General features: G+C 37.2%; 1 protein-coding gene and 1 long non-coding RNA gene across 2 annotated transcripts; one reads left to right on the forward strand and one right to left on the reverse strand.

Annotated features, from left to right (window-relative positions):
- The first annotated feature begins 698 nt into the window (after window positions 1-698).
- On the forward strand, window positions 699-5,093 carry LOC145490038 (molecular chaperone MKKS-like). Its single transcript, XM_081469131.1, has 4 exons — window positions 699-884; window positions 1,018-1,109; window positions 3,844-4,023; window positions 4,839-5,093. Exons 1-4 carry the CDS (start codon window positions 828-830, stop codon window positions 4,909-4,911), a joined length of 402 nt encoding a protein of 133 aa, XP_081325257.1. The 5' UTR covers window positions 699-827; the 3' UTR covers window positions 4,912-5,093.
- A 5,706-nt stretch (window positions 5,094-10,799) lies between these two features.
- LOC145489765 (uncharacterized) lies at window positions 10,800-15,992 on the reverse strand. The gene is made up of 2 exons (XR_014049629.1): window positions 12,060-15,992; window positions 10,800-11,346 (listed from the first exon to the last, which is right to left on the reverse strand). It is a non-coding gene; the product is annotated as an uncharacterized LOC145489765 (long non-coding RNA).
- Window positions 15,993-24,693: the final 8,701 nt, after the last annotated feature.

The following is a 24,693-nucleotide window of genomic DNA, read 5'->3' on the forward strand; positions in this document are numbered from 1 at the left end:
GACTCTAAAATTTTGTGAAAGCAAAAAATATAAACATATCAAAAATAATTCTGATAAATGTATTTAACATCAATTCTGTCTTGAATTCCAAACATGATTTGTTACCCACAATGCAAGGATTTGAGTTAGAGACAAAACTAGAGGTCCAGAACAATGCTTTTCTCTGACTTTCCCTTGATAAAAATAACATTTCTCTAACCAAATAAACAACAGACATAGTAACGGTTTCTAGCCTGCCCTCAGGGGCAGCCCTCCTTTCCGCCCATTCATTATGACTGACAAGTTTTTAACAAATCCTTTTTTATAGGGAAAATGTCTTTTTCCTGACCATTTCCTGACCTTTAGCAGGGTGTCTAAAAGAACTCGATTAGCGAATAGTGCAGTGGTGAACAGTCATGGATAGTGGCGAATAGTCGTCAATAGTCACCGCTTTAGTTCAGCACTGATCTGGGTTCGTTGAAACTGATCATGTGAAAAAAAAAATAAAGTAAAATAAAATAAAATACGAATGTGAGGTAAGTGCTCTGTGATTAGTTTATCAACTGAAAAGACACAAACGAGCTGCTCTGATAACCGGTCATAAAAACAACAACATCTAAGCTACATCTTGCGTTAATTGATTATCCAAACCGGTCGCGAAAGTATATGATTATAAGCAACTATGTCAGCATACATAGTTTAGGTCAGCGGTTTATTATCAAAAGGCTCGGAGCCATTCCTGTAATTAACGTCATGTTGCAGGCAGGAGTAGGCAAAATTTCCTATTTTCTTGTCAAAAGTTTACACAATTGTGGAGAATACACATGGTTATACTGCATATGACCTGAATGGAGGGTAAAAGTGTTTCTTCAAGGCTGTCTACGAAAGACGAATGGACATCTCAGGTAGGCTGCCAGGAAGATACATTTTCAGTTATAAGCAGCTTTTTTTAAAAAAAAAAAAAAATAAACTACTTAGTAGCTGAAGCTTATATATGGTATGTATTTTCCTAATATGAGTGTTTTGAATTATATGCAGATTGCAGTGCAGCCGTTGGATGATATTAAGTTAAAGGGCTCGCTACGCGCATTGAAGGATTTAGTTCAGACAGCGCTTGGACCAAATGGAAGGTAATTTTAAGTTCTTACATATAAAATCCCTAACTATATCAATGTAAGCGTAAATTTATTGTAATAAAATAAAACACTCAATTCTGATTGGTCCTCCCCACGTTTTAGTGGTCATTGTATTTAATTTGTTACTTGCATTGTAGCTTAGCCAATAACATGCTGTCAATCATGTTTACTGTAGTGTCGGCTGACACTATAGACCGATATATTGACCGATATATTGACCGATATATTGACCGACACTCAGCCAATACAAGGCTGATACAAGGCCGATACCTGGCTGATGTATCGACCGAGTATCAGTCAATATATTGGTCAACAGTATCAACCTGCACCACCTAATGTAACATGATCCCATTTTGTTAATATCCCAGGTAATGAAGGGTTTAGTCTGCTAGATACCCTGGTCCCTGGGGTTTTCTTTCTTCTTCTTCTATCACAAAAAGCAGGAGCCATAATCGGGGACGGAGACCGTAAGCGCGCGCCAGTTTTAGTATTAGGGCTGTCCCCATGATATGGGACAATTTTTCTATTTTTAGAACAAATAATTGCGCCATCGCCTGCAGCCCACGCGCGTACATGCTGCGAGGATTTTTGCGGATGTCGCGCGGGGGAAATAGCGTCCGAAATTCCCGACATTTTTCATGTTTTTGGCCCACATCTCAACGCATTTACGTCTGTTGGAATTTTGCTTAAGTATTTTCGTCGTAAGCTGCTCCAGTTGAGTGAAGTAAGACAGCGTCGAATTTTGTGTTCCGATGCTTCTTTTACATGAGCTGTACATTACTCCGCTTTAAATTTCACATATGTTGAAGATTAACAGCTTTTCCATGACACAGCAAAACACTAGCTGGATATATTTAGATATAACAGAGTTTCAGGACTTCATAGTTTGTTAGCTCCTCTTGCCGCACGCTTGCGAGGAATTTGCCAGTCTATCGCGACCGAAAAGTAGAACAAAATAATTGCTAGTTTGAGTTTCGCCTGAATTGTAAGCAACGCTTGATGTTTCATCAAGACCCAATAACTTAACGTCCGTAGATACGGCTCAGTTTTATTTGTGTGAAAATCCAGTAAATTGTCTGTTGTCGATGAATGAGAGCGCCCGCCGATGCCTGTTTTGTACAGTCAGTAAACATGACAAATTGTACTTTCGCCGCACTTTCGTGTGAAAACGTACATCGAACTCAAACACTAACTCTATAGTTTTTAAATTTGTTTAATCTTTGAGAACATATTAAAAGCTAAGCTGAAAACATGTGAATGAAGCAGAAATAATCAGCAAAGTTTCGATGACGCTTTCTTTAATCAACTTCGAATAACGATTTCGATTTTGTTGATCGAGTTATCAAAACTCCTTGTCTATTTTCATTTTCGCAGTGCAAAATTTCACTATGTTGAAGAAATACACATGATGTTAGTAGCCTTTTTGCGTTCGTGAAATTTGTTGCAGCATCTCAGCACAAAAGATAACGAAACAAATCTTTGTCAATTGAAAACGCCGACTCGGTCTTGAAAGTGCACGAGCTGTACTATGCAAATGACTACTTGTACGCGTCAGACTTTTCTTTCAAAAACGTTTGCAAACTCGCCAAACAAGCATAAACAATAAGAAAACATCAAAACAGGTTTCGATTATGATTAAGCATTGTCTCAATACCAGAGTAGAGAGTTTTCTTGCTATATTCTTAAGTCAGAACAAACGCAAAATTAAAGCATACGCGTAAGCTTACAACTAGCGCGAGCAGAACTTATTATTCATTCCCAGCGCGAGATTGAAGTCTTGTTTTCGACCCTGAAAAACCCACCTTTTCCGTTGGGTCAGAGCATAAAACTACATATAAGCGCCCTGGTTCTAAGTCCCTGCCTTATTCCCTGCCATCGCTGTGAAATATACGCAAGACAATCTCTCAACTCTCACCATTTGATCACGCAACGTGACAACATCCACGCGGGAGCCCCCGACATGTGCGTGGATCCGCGCGGATATATGACGTCAGGATGGCGCAATTTGTTCTAAAAATAGAAAAATTGTCCCATATCATAGGTGCGCACGAATCCCAAGACTTACGGTCTCCGTCCCTGATAATGGCTCCTGCAAAAAGCCATCTTTGTGGTGGTCAAAAAGAGTGTAAAAAGACATGTACTTCAGGGCACAAATTCGACCATTAGGATATGAAGAGAGCAAGAAAACCTCTGGAATCAGGGTATCTTCTCCAAAGACCTAGCACTAAATAAAGTTTGCTGATTCATGACCTGTATTTGACTGATTTGATAATGTACATTGATGTCAAACCCAGGAGAGGGGACCCTGGCCATATGTGAGAATTTGACATCTACTACACATCATCCCACCCCTTCAATTATTTTAAATACATGACATTTGTACATGTGGGGTCCGGGCGTGAGGGTCGGGATGCTTGACTTTGTGAGAGGAGTACTGAGCTTGAAGCCTAACCATATGTAATTGTTGGATCATCTTGGGAATAAAACCCATGACAACTGTTGGAAGGGAAGGGTTTGTTTTCTGTTATGCCTCAGTTAATTTATAACTGAGGGTAGATAAATATCCATTCTGCCAGCTAGGTGGCAATGGAATCTAGTGTCACACTGTGCAAAGTAATAGCTGTACAGATACAACAATAATTTCATTCAATACTTTTCACTACAATACATTTGTCCTTATTTTGAAAGCATGTGAAGTTTTCCATCTTTATACTCGTCTGATACTCAGGTTGAAGTTCTTCCAGTCATCCTCTGGTGGTCATGTGACTGTAACATCAACATCAGGCAAGATTCTTCACAGCTTGTCTGGCTTGTCACACCCCATACCAAGGTTGATACTATCTGCTGTGAAGGGCCATCTTGAAGGCTACAGTGATGGTGGTTTGAGAACAGCACTTCTCTTACTAAGGTGCCTATTAACCTACATGTAATTGCATTTCATCTATCAACACATACATCACATTGCATCCATCCATGAAGCGTAACAAATTAAGCACACAGTTTTACTTTTCAAACGTTTCAACAACACGCACCATGACTGGTACAAAGGAATTTTAAAAGAAAGATTTGTCGCGTAAGATTTTAAATTTAAATTTATCGATGACATAATTTTTTATAATATCAATCATTAAATTCTTGAATTTATGAATTTACTTCCATTTTCAACAATGTAATATTGTTATATTTTTTATTGTAAAAAAATCATTTTAATTTTATGTACTTACATTTTAGCTAGGTTGTATTTTCTTTGTTTACTTGTTTATCAATTAATTTATATTTATGTTACTTACTTTAAGAGTGGGCTTCCTTCGAGGTAGGTTTATGGCTAAGCGCAGTTGGTACTATAAATATAGAATTGTCTTTAACCTACATTGAAAGTTTTGTCTGTTATGTAACACATGCAAAAATGTTAAATTATATTTCTCTTTCAAAGATGAAACTAGTAAGATGAAAGCCCCATATTTGGTACAGAACATGTAAAAAAAATGTAATGTAGTTGGAATGATTGCCACAACAACTTGCTCACACCTTGGGTTTAACACCTTAAAAAAAGGTGGAAAGAAACGCTTTGAAAGTAGAGAGTTGTATGAGACCTCATATAATCTTGCAATAATTATAGTCAGGGACCAAATCTTCTAGTTTATCTTTTTTTGTAGAATACTGTTACTGGTAATTGTAGAGGTGTGCATAGATTTATTGATCCTTATTGTTTCTCTGTTATAGTCTGATACAGTCATCCCTTGATCTGCCTGTCCCAAGAGCCCTCATCACTCAGATCAGTCAACATTCACTGTAAGTCATTACCAGTCACCTACAGTCATGTCGATGGAAAATGAACATTGATATTGGTAACATGAAGACCATGCTGTCCATTGTAAACAGCATAATTGGAACAAAGCCTGTTTGTCGTCTTAGTGAATCTGACAAACAGTATTTAAGTGTGCTCGTCATCAAGGTACAGGATTTAATATTTTTTGTGTGTTTACCTGGCGGTGGATACATGTTCAAGGTGCCAATGCACTCACTTAAGAGCAGCTTCGCCTAAATATCAACTAGACTTGGAAATAGCGAAAAAATCGAATTTCTTCAAACTCGCCCAGAATGAAGCCCTACGGGCACTAGTTACAAAAATATCGTTTTAAGTTCGATAAATCAAAAATTATTTTTTTCCGCAATTTTTTCGTTTCGATGCCCCAAATCGGCCAAAATCCATCGAAAATAAGCGGCATATTCAGAGGCTCGTAAACTCAAAAGCAAAAATCTTCATTACAAACTGATTGCACGTCGTATTTGTACTTCCTTTCTTGTCTATTTAGAGCTAAATAGATCGTGATTTGGTTAGAACTTAAATATTTGACGAATTTTTTAAGTTAACGACCCAAGACAGCTTTACAAGAGGTCTACATTTAGCCTATTTTCAAATGCTAAAAAGGCGTTCTGGTACACGGCTTTTCCCGAAATGACTAGTTTGGTCTGAAAGAGCATTGTTTCTTCTTCAAATTACTGAAATAAAATTTTTGGGTAAATAAAATCGTGAGCGCTGAGATAGCGAACCAAATGCAGCACTTCGTCCTGAAAACGTGACCTTTGACCCAAGCGTAACGAAACCAATTACTGCAAGAAAACCCGGAAGAAAAGCAAACGTTCCGTTATTTTGAAACAATTTCTAGTGATATCTCTCCGAAACCATGATTGCAAGAAACTATTTCCAGATATGAAATCTTGCAGGGTCAAAGACGGAGCTAAAGGGCGCATTTTGACACAATAACTTTGTTTGCCGAGAATTGAATTGCAGTCAATTCCAGTGAAATTTGCAAACTTGACGTATGTTAGCCGATACTTACCTGAATATTTATATTAATAGAAGAGTCGTCTTCTTGGATTAACCTTCAAAAGAGGCTGGACCCAGATTTGGAAACCTCTAAAAGAAGAAATGTTTAATATTCCGTGACCTACCCGATGCTATAGATTCCATGCACATGCCAACCGCATGTTTGTCGTAAAACCAACTGAACTCCACTGACAGTTTCCATGGACAACCCCAAAATAAACAATCCCCAAAAATGTAAAGTGAAATTGGCTGTCTTCATGAACAGTTAGAAGCTAGAGTCAAGTTCCATTACCTTTTAAAAAAGCTTGATTCTACTTTGTTCACTCAGTCGTTACTGTCACGTTCGAATACTGCGTAGTATCGGTCACGCCAAAACACTGCAGACCGTGCAGACTGAGTAAGTTTCCCATACAAAGTCTTGTACGCGTTTGTCTATTGAATCAAGAGTCAAATACTGCGCTTGTGCAGCCTGTGGATAAATGACAAACTTTCAGATATATTTAACACTATTTTGTAACTAGACCCAAAAGAAGGAGTCACAATGAAAAGCCCAAACAAGTGTCTGCAGTCTGCACGGTCTCCACTGTTTTGGCGTGACCGATTCGCGGCTTTCGAACGTGAGAGTAGTGAACAAAGTCGACGCAAACAAATAAAATCAAGCACTTTTTAAAGGCATTAGAACTTGACTCTAGCTTCTAACTGTTCATGAAGACAGCCAATTTCACTTTACATTTTTGGGGATTGTTTATTTTGGGGTTGTCCATGGAAACTGTCAGTGGAGTTCAGTTGGTTTTACGACAAACATGCGGTTGGCATGTGCATGGAATCTATAGCATCGGGTAGGTCACGGAATATTAAACATTTCTTCTTTTAGAGGTTTCCAAATCTGGGTCCAGCCTCTTTTGAAGGTTAATCCAAGAAGACGACTCTTCTATTAATATAAATATTCAGGTAAGTATCGGCTAACATACGTCAAGTTTGCAAATTTCACTGGAATTGACTGCAATTCAATTCTCGGCAAACAAAGTTATTGTGTCAAAATGCGCCCTTTAGCTCCGTCTTTGACCCTGCAAGATTTCATATCTGGAAATAGTTTCTTGCAATCATGGTTTCGGAGAGATATCACTAGAAATTGTTTCAAAATAACGGAACGTTTGCTTTTCTTCCGGGTTTTCTTGCAGTAATTGGTTTCGTTACGCTTGGGTCAAAGGTCACGTTTTCAGGACGAAGTGCTGCATTTGGTTCGCTATCTCAGCGCTCACGATTTTATTTACCCAAAAATTTTATTTCAGTAATTTGAAGAAGAAACAATGCTCTTTCAGACCAAACTAGTCATTTCGGGAAAAGCCGTGTACCAGAACGCCTTTTTAGCATTTGAAAATAGGCTAAATGTAGACCTCTTGTAAAGCTGTCTTGGGTCGTTAACTTAAAAAATTCGTCAAATATTTAAGTTCTAACCAAATCACGATCTATTTAGCTCTAAATAGACAAGAAAGGAAGTACAAATACGACGTGCAATCAGTTTGTAATGAAGATTTTTGCTTTTGAGTTTACGAGCCTCTGAATATGCCGCTTATTTTCGATGGATTTTGGCCGATTTGGGGCATCGAAACGAAAAAATTGCGGAAAAAAATAATTTTTGATTTATCGAACTTAAAACGATATTTTTGTAACTAGTGCCCGTAGGGCTTCATTCTGGGCGAGTTTGAAGAAATTCGATTTTTTCGCTATTTCCAAGTCTAGTTGATATTTAGGCGAAGCTGCTCTTAAACTTGAATTTGAATTTCAATTGAATATAGAAAAATTGAAAAACAAGTTGAATTTCAATTTGAATTTGGACAACATAGAAAGGTGGGATTTGGACTCCATTTATTTTTCGAAATGGCCATAGTAAGTTGTGTAAAGTGCATTTAAAATTAATATCTATATCATTTAAAAACTGAAGACGATTTGTTTTGTTAACCGAAAAACAACTTAAAAGAAAACAGATGGCTTTTCCTGAACAAGCATTCTAATTATGGTTCAGATAGTGACTTGCTCCGCAAAAGACTTGGCACCTTTATTTCAATTAAGCGCAGAAAAGAACGATCTTTTAAGAAACACGTTTACGTTTTAAAAACCTTTGGATTATTTTTGTCTACTGCTCAAAGTCCTAACTTTTATCATAATATAAATTAACTGTTTTTGCTCATTAGCTTTCACGTGATATGTTTTTAGTGACAGCCTCAGCTGTCCTGGACCTCCTGTCCCGGTTTGCTTGAAAACAGGTTAGCTCCTTTGAATCCGGGGATTTAATAATATACCGAAAGACGCAAGACTGTGTTTGACCACATTTCCAAACACCGAAAAGAGAGTTGAAAAAACGACGCGCAATGAAGTATTTTTGACAAACTTCGAGGTGTTAGAAATTTGGTTTAACGCTGCCTTAAGTGTTTGATATAGCTTCTCAATCGAAATTAAATCTAAGTAGAAAACGGAGAAATAAAATTGCAAATTAGGTCAGATATCCAAATACGCCGTGGCCATGTTTTCCTCTCCCTTACCAAAACAGCTGTATTTTTAAACTGATTTTAAACTGTTTTGAACGTATTTTGACGATTTAAACAGTATTTTGAAGTCACTATAGGGTATTTTTGTGCTATTTTGTACAAAATTCAAAATTTTGCTTCTTGTTTGTAATGTATTTCAAGTATAGTTAAAACCTACTTCATGATATTGGAATGATTTTCACTCTGTTTTTAACGTAGTTTGAGCTCAAAACAGGGTTTAAATAGGGGATTTAAAATCTATTTTAATACTACGGCCACAAAAATTTCGTTCAAACAGTTTAAAAATTCTAGTTAAACCCTGTTTTGAAAGTTATGTTGGCAATGGCCGTAGGTTTAAAAAGTATTTTACAAATTTTCAGTGTTAAAATAGTCTTTAAATAGGATATTTAAAATGTAGTTGACATGCCAAGAACATAAAATATGTTTTAAATAGGAAGTTTAAAACCTATTTGAGATAGCAATTCATATTATAAGCTTTAAAATACAACCAAAACAGTCTGTTTTAAACATATTTTAAGTTTTAATCAGGCGAGTATACTATTTAAATAGTAGTTTTAAATAATGACAATAATGTCTATCTTAAAAACAGATTTTAAATACACTATTTTTGCACTATTTATAAATCTAGCCCAATGGAAATTTATAATTCAATCAACATAATTTGCATCCCCTTTTTGAAAACTGCTTTAGTGTGTAAGCTTTTAAGACTCTCTCAATATCAAAATCAATAAAAAATTTAGCCAAGCCAAAAACATGAATCTGTGGACAAACAAACCTTTTCGCAAAATAGCACTCTCTTGCCGCCCTGCATGTACATGTATTCCTGTCTTTCTTTTTTTTCGAAGTATCAAGCACTGTTTATAACCAAAATGGCAGGCAAAGACTGAACAACTCCAGGACTTCCCAGAGGAGTTTTTCGACAGGCGTTAAAGTAAATCCCAGTCTTCTCTAAAAGGACATGGTCACAGATGCCATGTTTGTTCACAAGTGAGGTTCAGGTTGAGAGCATGTGCTAAGCCGCATGTACATGCACAATATATAAGTTCTATCAAAAGTGTCATCACTTTAAAAATTTACCAGGAGCAATCAAATCTCTGAAAGCAGCAACTAATAACTCAAGGAAAATTGATCCAAGTAATTGGTTGACATTACTTATTACTGATTGGGGCTACTCCTAATGGCAAAACATGCCATCACTCACAAAGTAGACCAGAATTAAGATCTCACAATCAAATCACAAAAAAATCACATCTACTCAATATTAAAAAGAAAATTTCAAGGTACATGTAACTAGCTTGCAGTAACTAGCAAATTATTGATTGTGGTCAGTCATCATGTACGTGCTTCAAGATTACATAATTTACATACATGTAATTTTGGCAGAAAGTGTCCCACTCACAGTGTGCATGTGAAAGATCTCAAAACAAATCACAAGAGATGACAACCACTGAATATGAAAAAGAAAATTGCTTGTAGTAATCAGCCAGTTATTTATTGTGGTCCCTCATCATGGTATACATGCTTCAAGATCTTGCAAAAGTGCTGTCACTCACAAAGTACACCAAAATCAAGATCTCACAACCAAATTCCTTTTTTTTTGTTCTCTCAAACAATTCTTTTTTTCCTGTTTCCCATATGAGCAGTTACAGTTGTCCAGATTTGACAGTCATTTAATTTTGAAGTCAAAAGTGGTTTGAACTAATATTTGTGTACAACAGTTTAGTCATTATTGTTAACAATGTAGGAAATCCATTTTTTTTTGTCTAAACAGTTGTTAATGATAAAAGTTGTTGTTCCAGTCTGTTATGAGTAGACTTATGTTGAATTTAGTGGTTGGTTTCAATGACAGATGCTGTGACCAGGCTAATATTATGAGAGTCTGTGCTCTGATCTGTTAACAAGAGGCATTCACTACTAACATCACAGCAAGCTGGCAAAAAGCGCCGGTTCCACAATAACTGTGAATAATAATTATTATTGGATGAGGTTGAGCAAAATATCATGATTTGTCAGTGGCAAGCAGATCAATTATTTCCCGAAGCTGAAGGCTGAGGCTAATAATTGATCTGTGACCACCCAGTTTGGGTTCACATTTAAATCACTCTCTGACAGCTCAGCTCAGCGATCTGCCATTTAAATTATTTCACCTGAGAGCTTGGTTTCAATTACGCATGAGAGGAAAATTCAATATTATTTGCAGCAAACACATTTACACGGCACTATGCATGAGCAGATCATTATTTGTAGGCAGTTATTTACACGTCACTTGGTGGGCTCTCAGCCAATGAAAAGGAAGACAAAATGCACCGAATGATAAAAAGTTTTATTTTTCAGTTGTCAACAATAACATTTCAGAACACCTAGAGGCCTTTGCGCATTTGCTTGGATGCCATCTTGCAAACTAGAGCACAAGCTTCAAGATCTCGCGAACAACAACTACCGAACCAAGACTTGGAACATTTCATTATTAATTATGTACATGAATCAACTGCATTATCCACTTACCCATTCATTCATGTCCTAGTGGGCTATTCTGTAACTGGTTAAATTTACTCTGTTTCTTGAAAATGTTACAAGCAAAAGCGAATAAAGAACCCTCACTGGACCACATAAAAATGCCTTGGTGGTAAATCACACTGGTTCCGCAAATCTTTCCCAACTTAATTGTTTCATCTGCTTCAGTTTCTTGCAAAGAATGAAATACTTCAGCTACATGTAGTTTTCTGTGTTTTCATCCTTCTCTTATTACTTTGTCCTCTTGTCTTTCATTATTTTTTCTTCTTCTTGCCAGGTAATTTCTTCTTCCTGAACCTTGGTTGTGCTTAGCCATATTTTTTGGAAATATATCAACCTGCCACATAAATATAGTGCATTCATCTAATCAAAAATTTGTTGAATTTGAACTACACTGAATGCTTGTCTATCCCCCACTGAAGGTCAAAACTAACATGTGCATGGGGAGAAGTCCCTATCACTAGGCCCTTCAACCATTTTCCAGAGCCCCTTTGTGTGAATATCATTTTTGCCAAGAAATCTACACCCATAATAGAGAAGAATGAAAATAATTAAAGTAAAATTAACGATAGAAACAATAGGACGAATACAGGTTGAGTGACACCTAACGTCGCAACCAAAATGCAAGGATTCGACTGTCCATGGCAGGCTTGGATTTCATGTGTTATAGCATGCAATTACTCAATACATGAACATGTGTACAACACATTCTTTCACGACAACAAAGTGCGATTCCATTCATTCGAATGTCCCAATTTTGTTCTTCGAGTGTTTGGACCCAATCGTTCGATTAAGTTCGATTGATTTTGATAAAGTTCGTTTAATCGAACGTTCCATTTGGTACGTGATTAGTTACGTCTGGAGCAAAGCCATGCATCTAAGAGAAAGCTTCTTTTATGAATAAACATTTGGCGCATCCAACCAAGAAATCGCCAAGCATTACCCGCGTATGTCTCAATGTAAAATACCTGAGAATACGCTTGAAAAAGTTACGAGGGTTGTAAACAAAAAAAATGAAGTTTAAGCAGATAAAATAAACAGATACCGTACCGTTAAAAATCCTGGGCTAAGAACTATATCCAATGTGGCGATCGATGCGATCCTCTTGCTTCGTTTTGGCGGTCGTAACTTTTGGCGCAAACGGATTTTCCGGTCGATTTTCCGTTCACCCGCCGGTGCAATACTCTGATGCGAGCATTTTGGTCAGCTGTGATTGCATGAAACATCATGTGAATGACCACGTGACTTGTTTCCATTTCAAAATTGCTGTGTAAAACGGAGGTTTCGTTCCAGGCGTTTAAAACCAGTGCAACAGTTCATTTGTTTGTTTTTTTACCTTTTACTGGACGAAAAGTTAAGGGACCGAACCGAATCATATGACTCGTGGGTGCAGCGACCATGATTTATCTTTCTGGTAGACTTCAACTTGGTAATGTCTCAAGGAAATGGAGGGAAGCCGACCATCTTCTGTCTTGGTGTGTCTTTCATTCGAAAAGATGCATGCACATGTAAATACATGTAACATATCTGTAACCACATCAGCTGTTTTATCGAATTAGATGATTGCCTGTGAAACATAGATCCTCTGAATTTTGAATTGTTCTTCGTCCAGTCTACATAATTAGGTACTGTTCTATATACATGTATGATCGGTTATATGGCAGTTATATGTTTGCAACTGTGTATGCCATTTTTGTGCAGCCGTAAATTACTCATCCATTGTGATCATTTTACTATCTTGACATGGCATAAACTGATCGATCTCTTCGTAGGGAAATTAAAGTACGAGCTGTGGAAGTTGAATCAAACAGTTTGTTTTTCTTCAAGTGGAAAGGCAACTTTATAGACTTAACATGATAACAAAACATACATGGAGGCTAAAATATTAAACCCTGCAATAACTAAACAATGCAGTAAATAATTTTGTTTTTATTTTCAGCTTTGAGAAACAGGAGATGGAGAGTGGTGCTGCCCTGTTAGGGCCAAAGTCTCTGTGAGTTTGATAGGGGTCTTTCAACTGCCTTCTGGTTACAAAGTTATTGCTGCAATTCTGCAATCATTGGTAAATTTTTAAAGGAGGAAATAACTAAATTTAGGGTTAGAAAGGAAGCTATATGTAGCTACTACAGTCATGCCACATCAGTGAAAGTACAGTTGTTTCTTGTTGGAAATGAATGAACCTTACAACTTGATGGGATAATTTTTGTTAACTTGTAAATAATAATATTATCGATCATGTATTACATACACTGCGGCTACAAAGTTCATTTCAAGGGGAACATGGTATGCATTAATTAATTCTTTCATGATTGAATACTGTGGTCTTTGTAAAACTTTACCTCAAATTGCACATGACCTTGACTTGTGACAGCTTGGGTTCCCTATAACTTACTGCAAGTGGTTTTGGTTTTTTAAGCTTCATCTTGCCAGGGCCAGAAAAAAAAAAAAATGAAATCTAGCTGCCCAGTGGGCCAGTATATTTTAGTTTTCAGTTGGCTCCACTAAAATATTACTAATGCCCAATGGGCATGTAGGGTTCATGCCTTATCAACTACATCATTTACTAGTTGCTGTCTATATTCAGTGATAGACTATAACAAAATGAGTTTACTGGCACTATGAAACTAGGTGAAAGAAACTACCAACAGTGACAATTGTTGTGTCAGATACAAAGTATGCTTGGATTTTAAATTAATCCATGCTTTCAACTCACTGTTTTGCTCATCTTGCAGTCTTAAGTTTTGAAATAGGCTTTGATTGGAAATTATCATTCACAAGATTATATGTACTGAGGCTAATTTTACTTGCCCACCTGACCAGACCTCCAAACTTCCATTTTCACTTGCCCAAGAGCAAAATTTACTTGCCCCAGGCAATGGGATGTGGTTTTTCCCTGCCCTGCTTGCTAAGACTACAAGTATTCCCTCTTTGGCTTAGGGCCTCTTCATATGAGCCCGGTCAACCAGCCTGGCTCATTTTCTGAGATCTCACCTGGCCACTCTTTCCTTCGTAAAAATTTTGATGTGTTCATATATGTATGAGAAGCCAGGCTGGCCTGGTTACTGAGATCTCAGTTTTTGCCTCCAAGATCTCAGTGACCAGGATGAAAATTTTCCCATATGAACGCTCCAGCCCGGGTAACCAGGACGAAACTTTTTAGGCAAAATAGCTTTGCTTTTGCAACACAGCACTTGGCCAGTTACCTCGCTCATACGAAGAGGCCCTTAGTCTATGTATCATGCGTGACACAAAAGAAAATCAACATATTTTTCTCGCTGTTTTCATTTGCATCACACACAATAGACTAAGCGAAAGAGGCCGGGACTACTCATAGTCTGAATATCTGTAGGCCCAATAAGATGGTACAGCTTTAATTGCTACATGCACTTGTACATGTACATAAAACAAGTCCATGACTCAAAATCAAACCCACAACTTGCTTGCAACTGTAACATGGACCACATAAATGATGCAGGATTTAGTTGCAGCCTCAGACATTGCTCAGTGATGAAAGATGAACAAAACCTTTGCACAACATGATCATCACCTACTAAATTTACAAAAGTCACACATAATGAGTTGTACCCTCTAAATTGGCCTAAGGGTTCCCTTGATTAGAAGTGATTGATGCATGTACTGCATGTACGTTTACAATGTATATAGTTCCCATGTACAGACCAGGGTTGTCATTAATTTTTTAGTCACCTGTAGCCTTATTCTCCACACCCATAGCAAATTTGTTACTTTGTGGGTGATTTCTCTAAACAACAGGGAATTTCACCTGTAGCATCAAGGGAAAATCAAGCATACTCAGCCATAACAGGTGTTACGGCTTACAACCCTTAATGACAGCCCTGCAGACATAGCATACCAGTACAAGTAAATAACCTGTATTTAGTCTTAAAATGAGTGATATAGAAGATGTTTTATACTAAGTAATGGACCCTTAGCCTCAAGTTCTCAATTGGTATTGATACATGCATGTTCCTTTGACTCCTTTACATTGTTTGCAATTCTTCTTAACAAAGAAACTATGTACCACTGATGATGGCCGTACACTCAAAAATGTTTTGGTTTTTAAAACTGTAGTAACTTTTAGCCTTTTATACATGTACAGTAGACAAAAAAAATATTATCGCAGGCTCAAGTGTTATTACAGCTTTTCATATACACATACAGTAAGTGTAGAGCTACATACATTGATTATACAAGTAAAGAAAGAAGTAGAGCCAAGCACCCCCATCAAGCTTGAGTTTGCCCTACACTTACTTCTAGCATGTCATGTGTTGTTCACAGCTAGAGCAAAGTTACATGTAAGTTTAAGATTTTTTTGGCACTATTGTTATGCTGTTTTGACACTATTTTTGAACTATTTTAATACTATTTTTATACTATTTTTACAGTATTTTCATACTGTTTTTATACTATTTTGTGCTATTTTTATGCTGTTTTATACTATATTACTGTATGCCATTTCTAGACTATTTTAAAGCTATTTTCATATATTTATATTGTATTTGATATATTTTTTTTCATGTATGATCCACTTTAATTTTTAAACTGTTTAAAGTACTATTGAAATATGTTTTGAGACAGTGGATTTCAATAGTGTTTTAAACAGGTTTTAACACCTTTAAAATCAGTCGAAAAATATGTTAAAAATATAATTTTGCACCTATTTTAAACCTATTTTGTACAAAATACTTTTAAAATTGTCATTTAAACTAGTTTAAAAATAGTCTTGCAGATTAAAAGCTGTTTTTAAAACGATTTGTGCCCTGTTTTTATTCCGAATGCTGTGTTCCTCGAGAGATTTTTAAAGTAGTTACAGACTATTTTAATTATATTTTTAAACTTAGCAAAGGATTTCGAGTTTTGGAATTTTAACTGTATTTTTAAAAGCTTTTCAAAATACATTTCAAACTTTGTTTCAATAGTGTTTTAAACAGGTTTAAACACCATTAAAAGCAGTCGAAAACTACGTTAAAAATACACTTTTCGCCCTGTTTTTAGTCTATTTCATAAAATAGGTTTAAAACAGTTTTTAAAAATAGTATTTAAATACATTTAAATACATAGCGAGGGCAAAAGCTCCTTTGCTTCTTTGATCAGTATTGAATATATCAGTGATATTAAAATACCAAAGATGGCATCCCCACAGCATTGGAGGTTTTCCTTCGCTTTGAAACGATACGAAGGTACTTAAAGCCAAAAAAATTGGTAAAAAAGGAAAGGAATTAAATGGTTTTCACTGGCTAAAAATATGGTTATCGGACGTTTCGGCCACTACTGTTGCCTTCTTCAGCAAAAGATGGAAAATGCAAATGTTAAACGGCGTCCTGCTAGAATATGAAATAGATGTGTGATAACCATTACCAACAAATTTTCGGTTGTCCGATGGGATCCCCAGTCAGCGCCATCTTGGCCAATCTCGTCATGGAACATGTCGAAGAAAAGGCTCTCTCATCGACCCCTAACCCTCCTAAATGGTGGTTTAGATACGTAGATGACAGCCACGTATGTGTTAAAAGAGAGCACGTAGATGAATTCCACTCACATCTCAATTCCATCAACCCTCACATCAAATTTACAATCGAAATAGAATCAGAAGGTTCCATTGCCTTTCTCTACACAAAAACAACCAGACAAGAAGATGGCTCGATCGCTGTGTCTGTTTACAGGAAAGCTACTAACACCGACCGTTACCTTGATTTCAAATCACACCACCATCCTCAGCATAAACACTCGGTCGTGCGCACTCTCATGGATCGCGCAAGGAACATTCCTTCCACGGAGGAGGAAGTTTCACGGGAAACTAAACGAGTAACGAAAGCCCTTGCCACTAATAACTACCCTGCAAATTTCATTCACAATGGCCGCCAACTGAGTAGACAACAAGAAACGAATGATACCGACCATCGTGGTTTTGTCATCCTCCCCTACGCCAAAGGTTTTTCCGAAAGAGTCGCAAACGTTCTTCGAGGTTTCAATGTCAAGGTCGCCCATAAACCTATTCGTACCATCTCGAACATACTCAAAAAACCTAAAGACAAGATCGAGAAAGAGGCTTCCAGAGGCATTGTTTACAAGATCAAATGTAAAGATTGTGACTGTGTTTATGTTGGTTAGTCATCACGCGCGTTAAAAACACGTATGAAAGAACACGCACAGGCTATAGCAACATTGGACGAAAACTCTTTATTGGCCAAACACCATATGCTCAACGGTCACCAAATAGATTTGGAGAACGTTGAAATTGTCGACAGATTATCAGTATGGAAACAAAGACTAATTCTTGAAGCTTGGCATTCCGTGCGAGACAGGAACGCTATAAACGAACACATAGCGCTACCGAACGTGTACAATGGCATTAAGAATTTTTACACTCATTAAGAATACTCTAGAGACATTTGCTCATTTAGTTTTATCACACATCTATTACATATTCTAGCAGGACGCCGTTTAACATTTGCATTTTCCATCTTTTGCTGAAGAAGGCAACAGTAGTGGCCGAAACGTCCGATAACCATAGTTTTAGCCAGTGACAGCCATTTAATTCCTTTCCTTTTTTACCAATTTTTAACATGCCTGGCTACACACCGAACATTTTTAACTACTTAAAGCCAAATGTTATATATTGGCGCTCAAATAACAGCGTGTCTTCCACCAAGGTATTTTTAAAGTTACCTTTAATTTGCAAATTCTGACGTGAGAAAGAAAGACATGTTGAAACGAAAAGTATCCTCAGTTTCCTCTCGCCTTTTTTTTGCTGTCGCGTAAAACAAACCGCAAATTGATAATGATCGAGGCCTATCCTAAATTCATTTTGAGGATTCTTCAAAAGGTTTGTTTACCGATTGATTTTAGGAAGGCGTGACGCCTAACAGATTTAAGGGAGTTCACAATGTGGATCTTTCTGAAATGTTTCTCCTTTGTTTTGAAAACAGGAACTGTTTATTCGGGTCACAAGAACCACCAGGTAGTGCAGTTGGACTCGGGCCTGTTATATTTATTCTCTATTATTGGTGTGTGAATGCGATGTGCCTGTCAGTCTTGTTCAGTCGAGGAAATGCGTCAGAGGTTAGCGAATCAAACCGAGTTAATTTTAAACCGTGCTGGTGTTTATTTGGTACTGTAAATGACAAGGAAATGCAGGTTATGACAAAACTTTGCCGCTATCTGATCCACGATGGGTCACGAAAGACAAGAAAGGAGACTTGTAGATGTTTCCATGTTAGGATTGTCAGCGTTCTCTTACGCTCAAAGTTTTCCTCTGTATCGACAGATTAGAAAATGCAGATTAGTATGCCCTGGGTTTTTGCTTTACCATCCTAGTTTTACATCCCTATGTTTTACATTAAAAGGTTGGAAAATTAGCGTCTGTACGCAATTACTTTTCATTTTATGAAAACGTGCCTCCGCTCTCTGAAAAACTAATATAATGTACAAACATTGCTCTTGCTAATGTGACAGATAACCTATTGTTACAGTGTCTTCTATGCGCGGAAAATTTTAATTTAAGCTGTTATTGACAACCATTTGTGGGTTTTTGAAGAATACAAGATTGCATATAGGTGAGCCGAAAACCTAAATTAAAATATAGAATGCACGCAATTGACTTGCTATGAAGATTGAAATTGTCTTGTGGTGGTTCATGAAAAAACCGGCTATAAAAATTGGGAACGAAACACCTCACGGCAAAAAGTTATAAGATGCAAAAATCAGGAAAGGTCAATTTCATTCCATTGTACATTGCTTCCAAGAAACACACCATTCTAATATGGAAAGTGGTCATTTTAGGTCATCAGTTAGGTATATCTTGTTTCGCGTTGGAACTATTCACTGATTAAGCATTGGACGAACACACAGGATTATCGCTCAATGTCTTTCTAACGTCAGAATCCGCAAATAAAGATAATTAAATACCTTGGTGCATGATACGTTGTTATTCTGTGGTGAAACAGAACTTACTGTCACAGGGGCGGATCCGGGATTTTTCATAGGAGAGGTGCACCACTAAGAAATGGCGTAACTGACTGGTGAGGTAAACAAATTTTAAAAGCGAACACGAAGAAGAAGGCTTCATCTGCGGGAGCGGGGGGGTGTGCACCCCCTGCAACCTCCCCCTAGTTCCGCCAGTGTCAAGTGATGCTGTTTTCCAAAGGCCAATCAGATCATGCCAGTTTTCAATTTCAATCAATCAGTCAATCAATCAATCAATCAATCAATCAATCAATCAATCAATCAATCAAGCAAGCAAGCAAGCAAGCAAGCAAGCAATCAATCAATCATTCGATCGATCCTTTGGTCTCTCGATCCATCAATCAATCTTTTGTACGTTTGAAACTGGTTATTATCACTAAACAATGACGACAGTTAAGCGTAATTTCGATACCATTTTAAGTCTCATGTTTAATCAATAGAATTTCAGCACTGAAAAGTTGATACCCTCAGTAACGCATCACAAACTTGCCAAGCCAACCTTACAAAGTAGCCTTTTGTCTTCTTTTGTTTAAAATCTGGGTCTTTGTCCGTAATTTTTTCGCTCAACATTAGCCTTGAACTTGACTTTGGGAACGCAAAAACGTTGGATAGTCGGGTTAGTTAAGTGCAATTTCGATACCATTTTAAGTCTCATGTTTAATCAATAGAATTTCAGCACTGAAAAGTTGATACCCTTAGTAACGCATCACAAACTTGCCAAGCCAACCTTACAAAGTAGCCTTTTGTCTTCTTTTGTTTAAAATCTGGGTCTTTGTCCGTAATTTTTTCGCTCAACATTAGCCTTGAACTTGACTTTGGGAACGCAAAAACGTTGGATAGTCGGGTTAGTTAAGTGCAATTTCGATACCATTTTAAGTCTCATGTTTAATCAATAGAATTTCAGCACTGAAAAGTTGATACCCTTAGTAACGCATCACAAACTTGCCAAGCCAACCTTACAAAGTAGCCTTTTGTCTTCTTCTGTTTAAAATCTGGGTCTTTGTCCGTAATTTTTTCGCTCAACATTAGCCTTGAACTTGACTTTGGGAACGCAAAAACGTTGGATAGTCGGGTTAGTTAAGTGCAATTTCGATACCATTTTAAGTCTCATGTTTAATCAATAGAATTTCAGCACTGAAAAGTTGATACCCTTAGTAACGCATCACAAACTTGCCAAGCCAACCTTACAAAGTAGCCTTTTGTCTTCTTCTGTTTAAAATCTGGGTCTTTGTCCGTAATTTTTTCGCTCAACATTAGCCTTGAACTTGACTTTGGGAACGCAAAAACGTTTGATAGTCGGGTTAGTTAAGTGCAATTTCGATACCATTTTAAGTCTCATGTTTAATCAATAGAATTTCAGCACTGAAAAGTTGATACCCTTAGTAACGCATCACAAACTTGCCAAGCCAAGCTTACAAAGTAGCCTTTTGTCTTCTTTTGTTTAAAATCTGGGTCTTTGTCCGTAATTTTTTCGCTCAACATTAGCCTTGAACTTGACTTTGGGAACGCAAAAACGTTGGATAGTCGGGTTAGTTAAGTGCAATTTCGATACCATTTTAAGTTTCATGTTTAATCAATAGAATTTCAGCACCGAAAAGTTGATACCCTCAGTAACGCATCACAAACTTGCCAAGCCAACCTTACAAAGTAGCCTTTTGTCTTCTTTTGTTTAAAATCTGGGTCTTTGTCCGTAATTTTTTCGCTCAACATTAGCCTTGAACTTGACTTTGGGAACGCAAAAACGTTTGATAGTCGGGTTAGTTAAGTGCAATTTCGATACCATTTTAAGTCTCATGTTTAATCAATAGAATTTCAGCACTGAAAAGTTGATACCCTTAGTAACGCATCACAAACTTGCCAAGCCAACCTTACAAAGTAGCCTTTTGTCTTCTTTTGTTTAAAATCTGGGTCTTTGTCCGTAATTTTTTCGCTCAACATTAGCCTTGAACTTGACTTTGGGAACGCAAAAACGTTTGATAGTCGGGTTAGTTAAGTGCAATTTCGATACCATTTTAAGTTTCATGTTTAATCAATAGAATTTCAGCACCGAAAAGTTGATACCCTCAGTAACGCATCACAAACTTGCCAAGCCAACCTTACAAAGTAGCCTTTTGTCTTCTTCTGTTTAAAATCTGGGTCTTTGTCCGTAATTTTTTCGCTCAACATTAGCCTTGAACTTGACTTTGGGAACGCAAAAACGTTGGATAGTCGGGTTAGTTAAGTGCAATTTCGATACCATTTTAAGTCTCATGTTTAATCAATAGAATTTCAGCACTGAAAAGTTGATACCCTTAGTAACGCATCACAAACTTGCCAAGCCAACCTTACAAAGTAGCCTTTTGTCTTCTTTTGTTTAAAATCTGGGTCTTTGTCCGTAATTTTTTCGCTCAACATTAGCCTTGAACTTGACTTTGGGAACGCAAAAACGTTTGATAGTCGGGTTAGTTAAGTGCAATTTCGATACCATTTTAAGTTTCATGTTTAATCAATAGAATTTCAGCACCGAAAAGTTGATACCCTCAGTAACGCATCACAAACTTGCCAAGCCAACCTTACAAAGTAGCCTTTTGTCTTCTTCTGTTTAAAATCTGGGTCTTTGTCCGTAATTTTTTCGCTCAACATTAGCCTTGAACTTGACTTTGGGAACGCAAAAACGTTGGATAGTCGGGTTAGTTAAGTGCAATTTCGATACCATTTTAAGTCTCATGTTTAATCAATAGAATTTCAGCACTGAAAAGTTGATACCCTTAGTAACGCATCACAAACTTGCCAAGCCAACCTTACAAAGTAGCCTTTTGTCTTCTTTTGTTTAAAATCTGGGTCTTTGTCCGTAATTTTTTCGCTCAACATTAGCCTTGAACTTGACTTTGGGAACGCAAAAACGTTGGATAGTCGGGTTAGTTAAGTGCAATTTCGATACCATTTTAAGTCTCATGTTTAATCAATAGAATTTCAGCACTGAAAAGTTGATACCCTTAGTAACGCATCACAAACTTGCCAAGCCAACCTTACAAAGTAGCCTTTTGTCTTCTTCTGTTTAAAATCTGGGTCTTTGTCCGTAATTTTTTCGCTCAACATTAGCCTTGAACTTGACTTTGGGAACGCAAAAACGTTTGATAGTCGGGGCACTCTTCCTGGTTGGTCTTACTTTTCTCAAAACTCCTCTTATCATGATATTTCCAGTTTTTCTCGTTCGGCAAAAATGTTTCATTAAGTAAATGTTTGAAGCCTACCCTAGGCGAATGCAGTTGGGCATGCGCTCTTTGCAAGCTTAACAGGTGCACGCAAGTCCCAGCAGTTGTGACATGAGCTTCAATAAAACTGTTTTTCCAATTGACAGCTGTCCAGCTCAAACTAATTTGTTTCATGTTTAGGACTTCTTTAAAGGAGACAAAGTCGCAGATAACGATCAGTTGTACGCAGAGAGCTAACCTGAAGGTTTCGCGGAAGGCTGACTTCAAAGGAGGATATCTAAAGAGAAGATTCTAACGCAGTAAGGTTTGGTGTTTGTAGATTTAACATTGTTAGCAGCTGGGTGTTATGATGATATTTGCCTGTGATTCCATGAACCTAGCCCAGGGAACTGGAAGAAATAGTTTCCTGTTGAAAGTCCTTCCTTCTTTCGTTTCATGGAACAATTAGGTCGTTAGGCTTAGAATATTTTAGATGGCTGGATGGGAATCAAACCATTTACTGGTAAACTCAATATTTAAAACCTCCGTAGAAAATGTTTTAGTGTTAAAGCTTTTTCACCCTTGTTGGTTGGTGATAAAAACTCTAGAGCAATGCAGGGTGACGGTATACGAACTTATTTTATGAGGCGAGTCTGTATAACCGAAAGAAAGACAGAAAACATAGGCAAACAAATACAAAACGCTATGGCAGATTAGAAGAAAATTCCCGTCGCCTTTCTACGTAGTTGTAAAAACTTGTAACCGTAGTTTAATTTAAGCAATTTGTTGTAGCAGTTCGCATTTAGTTGCTTCATTTCATATTAAATAAAGCCTTTGAACGACAGAAATGAGCTTTCAAAAATATACTCCTGTCCTAGTATATTTCTTTCTTCTTTCTCAGTGCTACTTCGAGGACTTCGAGCGAGTAGCAACTCTTTTTACAAAGAATACGGCTGTTTGTTTGTTGCAGGAAGAATATGGCTGCCAAGTTTCATTTGTGTCTGTTGTTGATTATTTTGGGAACCATTACCGTGCAGGGAGCACGCCACCCAGGGAAGCCTCATTTCTTCCGTCGGCAGCCCGGATGTAAGTGGTTCTTGTCGGATTTTATATTTTAAGAACGTACACGCTCATTGCTACAGCGCATCCTAACTGCGCACTTAATGCATGTCTGGCCTTCCTGAGGAAATTAAAAAAATTAAAGTCAACTTTGCGGACAGATATTTTTGCTTCGCAACTGCAACTTGAGAAATGGAAGTTATGTGGAATGTCAAAAGATATGGAAAAAAATGCGCGGGAAAATACACCTAAAAGACACACCAGGAACATCACATGAACACGATATCTCACCGTCAATGTATGGAAAACACGACCCTTATCACGATCAAAAAAGCTACTTAGGTTATCTGAGCTGAAATCAATTTTTGTTTTCAGGTTTTGTTTGTGTTATGGCTCTTTTCTTTCATGACTCATACGAGAGCAATGTTTTCTTGTTCACAGCGGATTGTGCTTCGATCAATGGCAGGTGCGTGCCACCAAATGAACGTTGCCCGAACGGAGAATGCCATTTCCAGTCGTGTCCGGGTTACCAGGAAAAATGCTGCTGTCCGGTATAAGGTATGGATTTGACCCATGAACTGATATATCGTATTTTACTAACTTGAAATAAACAAAAAAAATTCAAAAGTGCTAGTGAAAGCAAAGAAATATCAACTGGCAATTTTGATGTCTTGACATGAAATTCAGCATCTATCATCAGGGGCAACCAACGGATCGTTTCGGTAAATTATCTGTTTGGAAGGCCTTTAATTCCCTCTGATTCTCTTAAGAGGATTGTCACCTCGAACTTTCGTGATATGAGAAATTTGATGTCTGTTGTTTTCGGATTGTTAAAAATGTCGTTTTGGGTACCGAAAATAGGTCAGCTATCATTTCCGGAAGGCGATAAGACCTAAGGTTTTCGGGAAATGGACAACAAAGCCCTAATAAATTCGAGAATACTCGGGTTTCCCTAGAATAACCGAACAGATAAAATTTTTTTAGCGCAACCTAAAATTAACCTACAGAGCTTTAAAAGTACTCCAGATAGCCTAAAACAGCGTTTAAAAGCGTTTGAGAGAAAACGGTCGTTGGATGCCCCTGTATCATTATAATCCTGTATTTTCTTCCCAAATTACTAGCGTGTTGTGTTATGCTTTGTAGAATCTTTTTATCCTTTTCACTTGTGTATTTGATGGCATAAGTTTGGACCCAAGAAGACGTTAACATTACATTCAATCCACAGGAGCTGTTGGTAATTTTAAATGTCATGATTTAAAATGACTGCGGCGGTAATATTGTAATAATAGTTTTGAATAGTTTTAATCAGTATTTAATTTGTGATTTTACCTGATGAATTGTGATATTAGCGTTGTTTAGTTGTTAGGTTTTCATTAGTTATTAGGTGGAATACCTGTAAACTAGCTCTCAAGCTAAGCGTATACGTTAAATAAAGCATTCATTCATTCATTCATTATTCACGCCATCTA

This window comes from Orbicella franksi, chromosome 6 (genome assembly GCF_964199315.1).
Source record: "Orbicella franksi chromosome 6, jaOrbFran1.1, whole genome shotgun sequence".
Taxonomy (NCBI): Eukaryota; Metazoa; Cnidaria; class Anthozoa; order Scleractinia; family Merulinidae; genus Orbicella; species Orbicella franksi.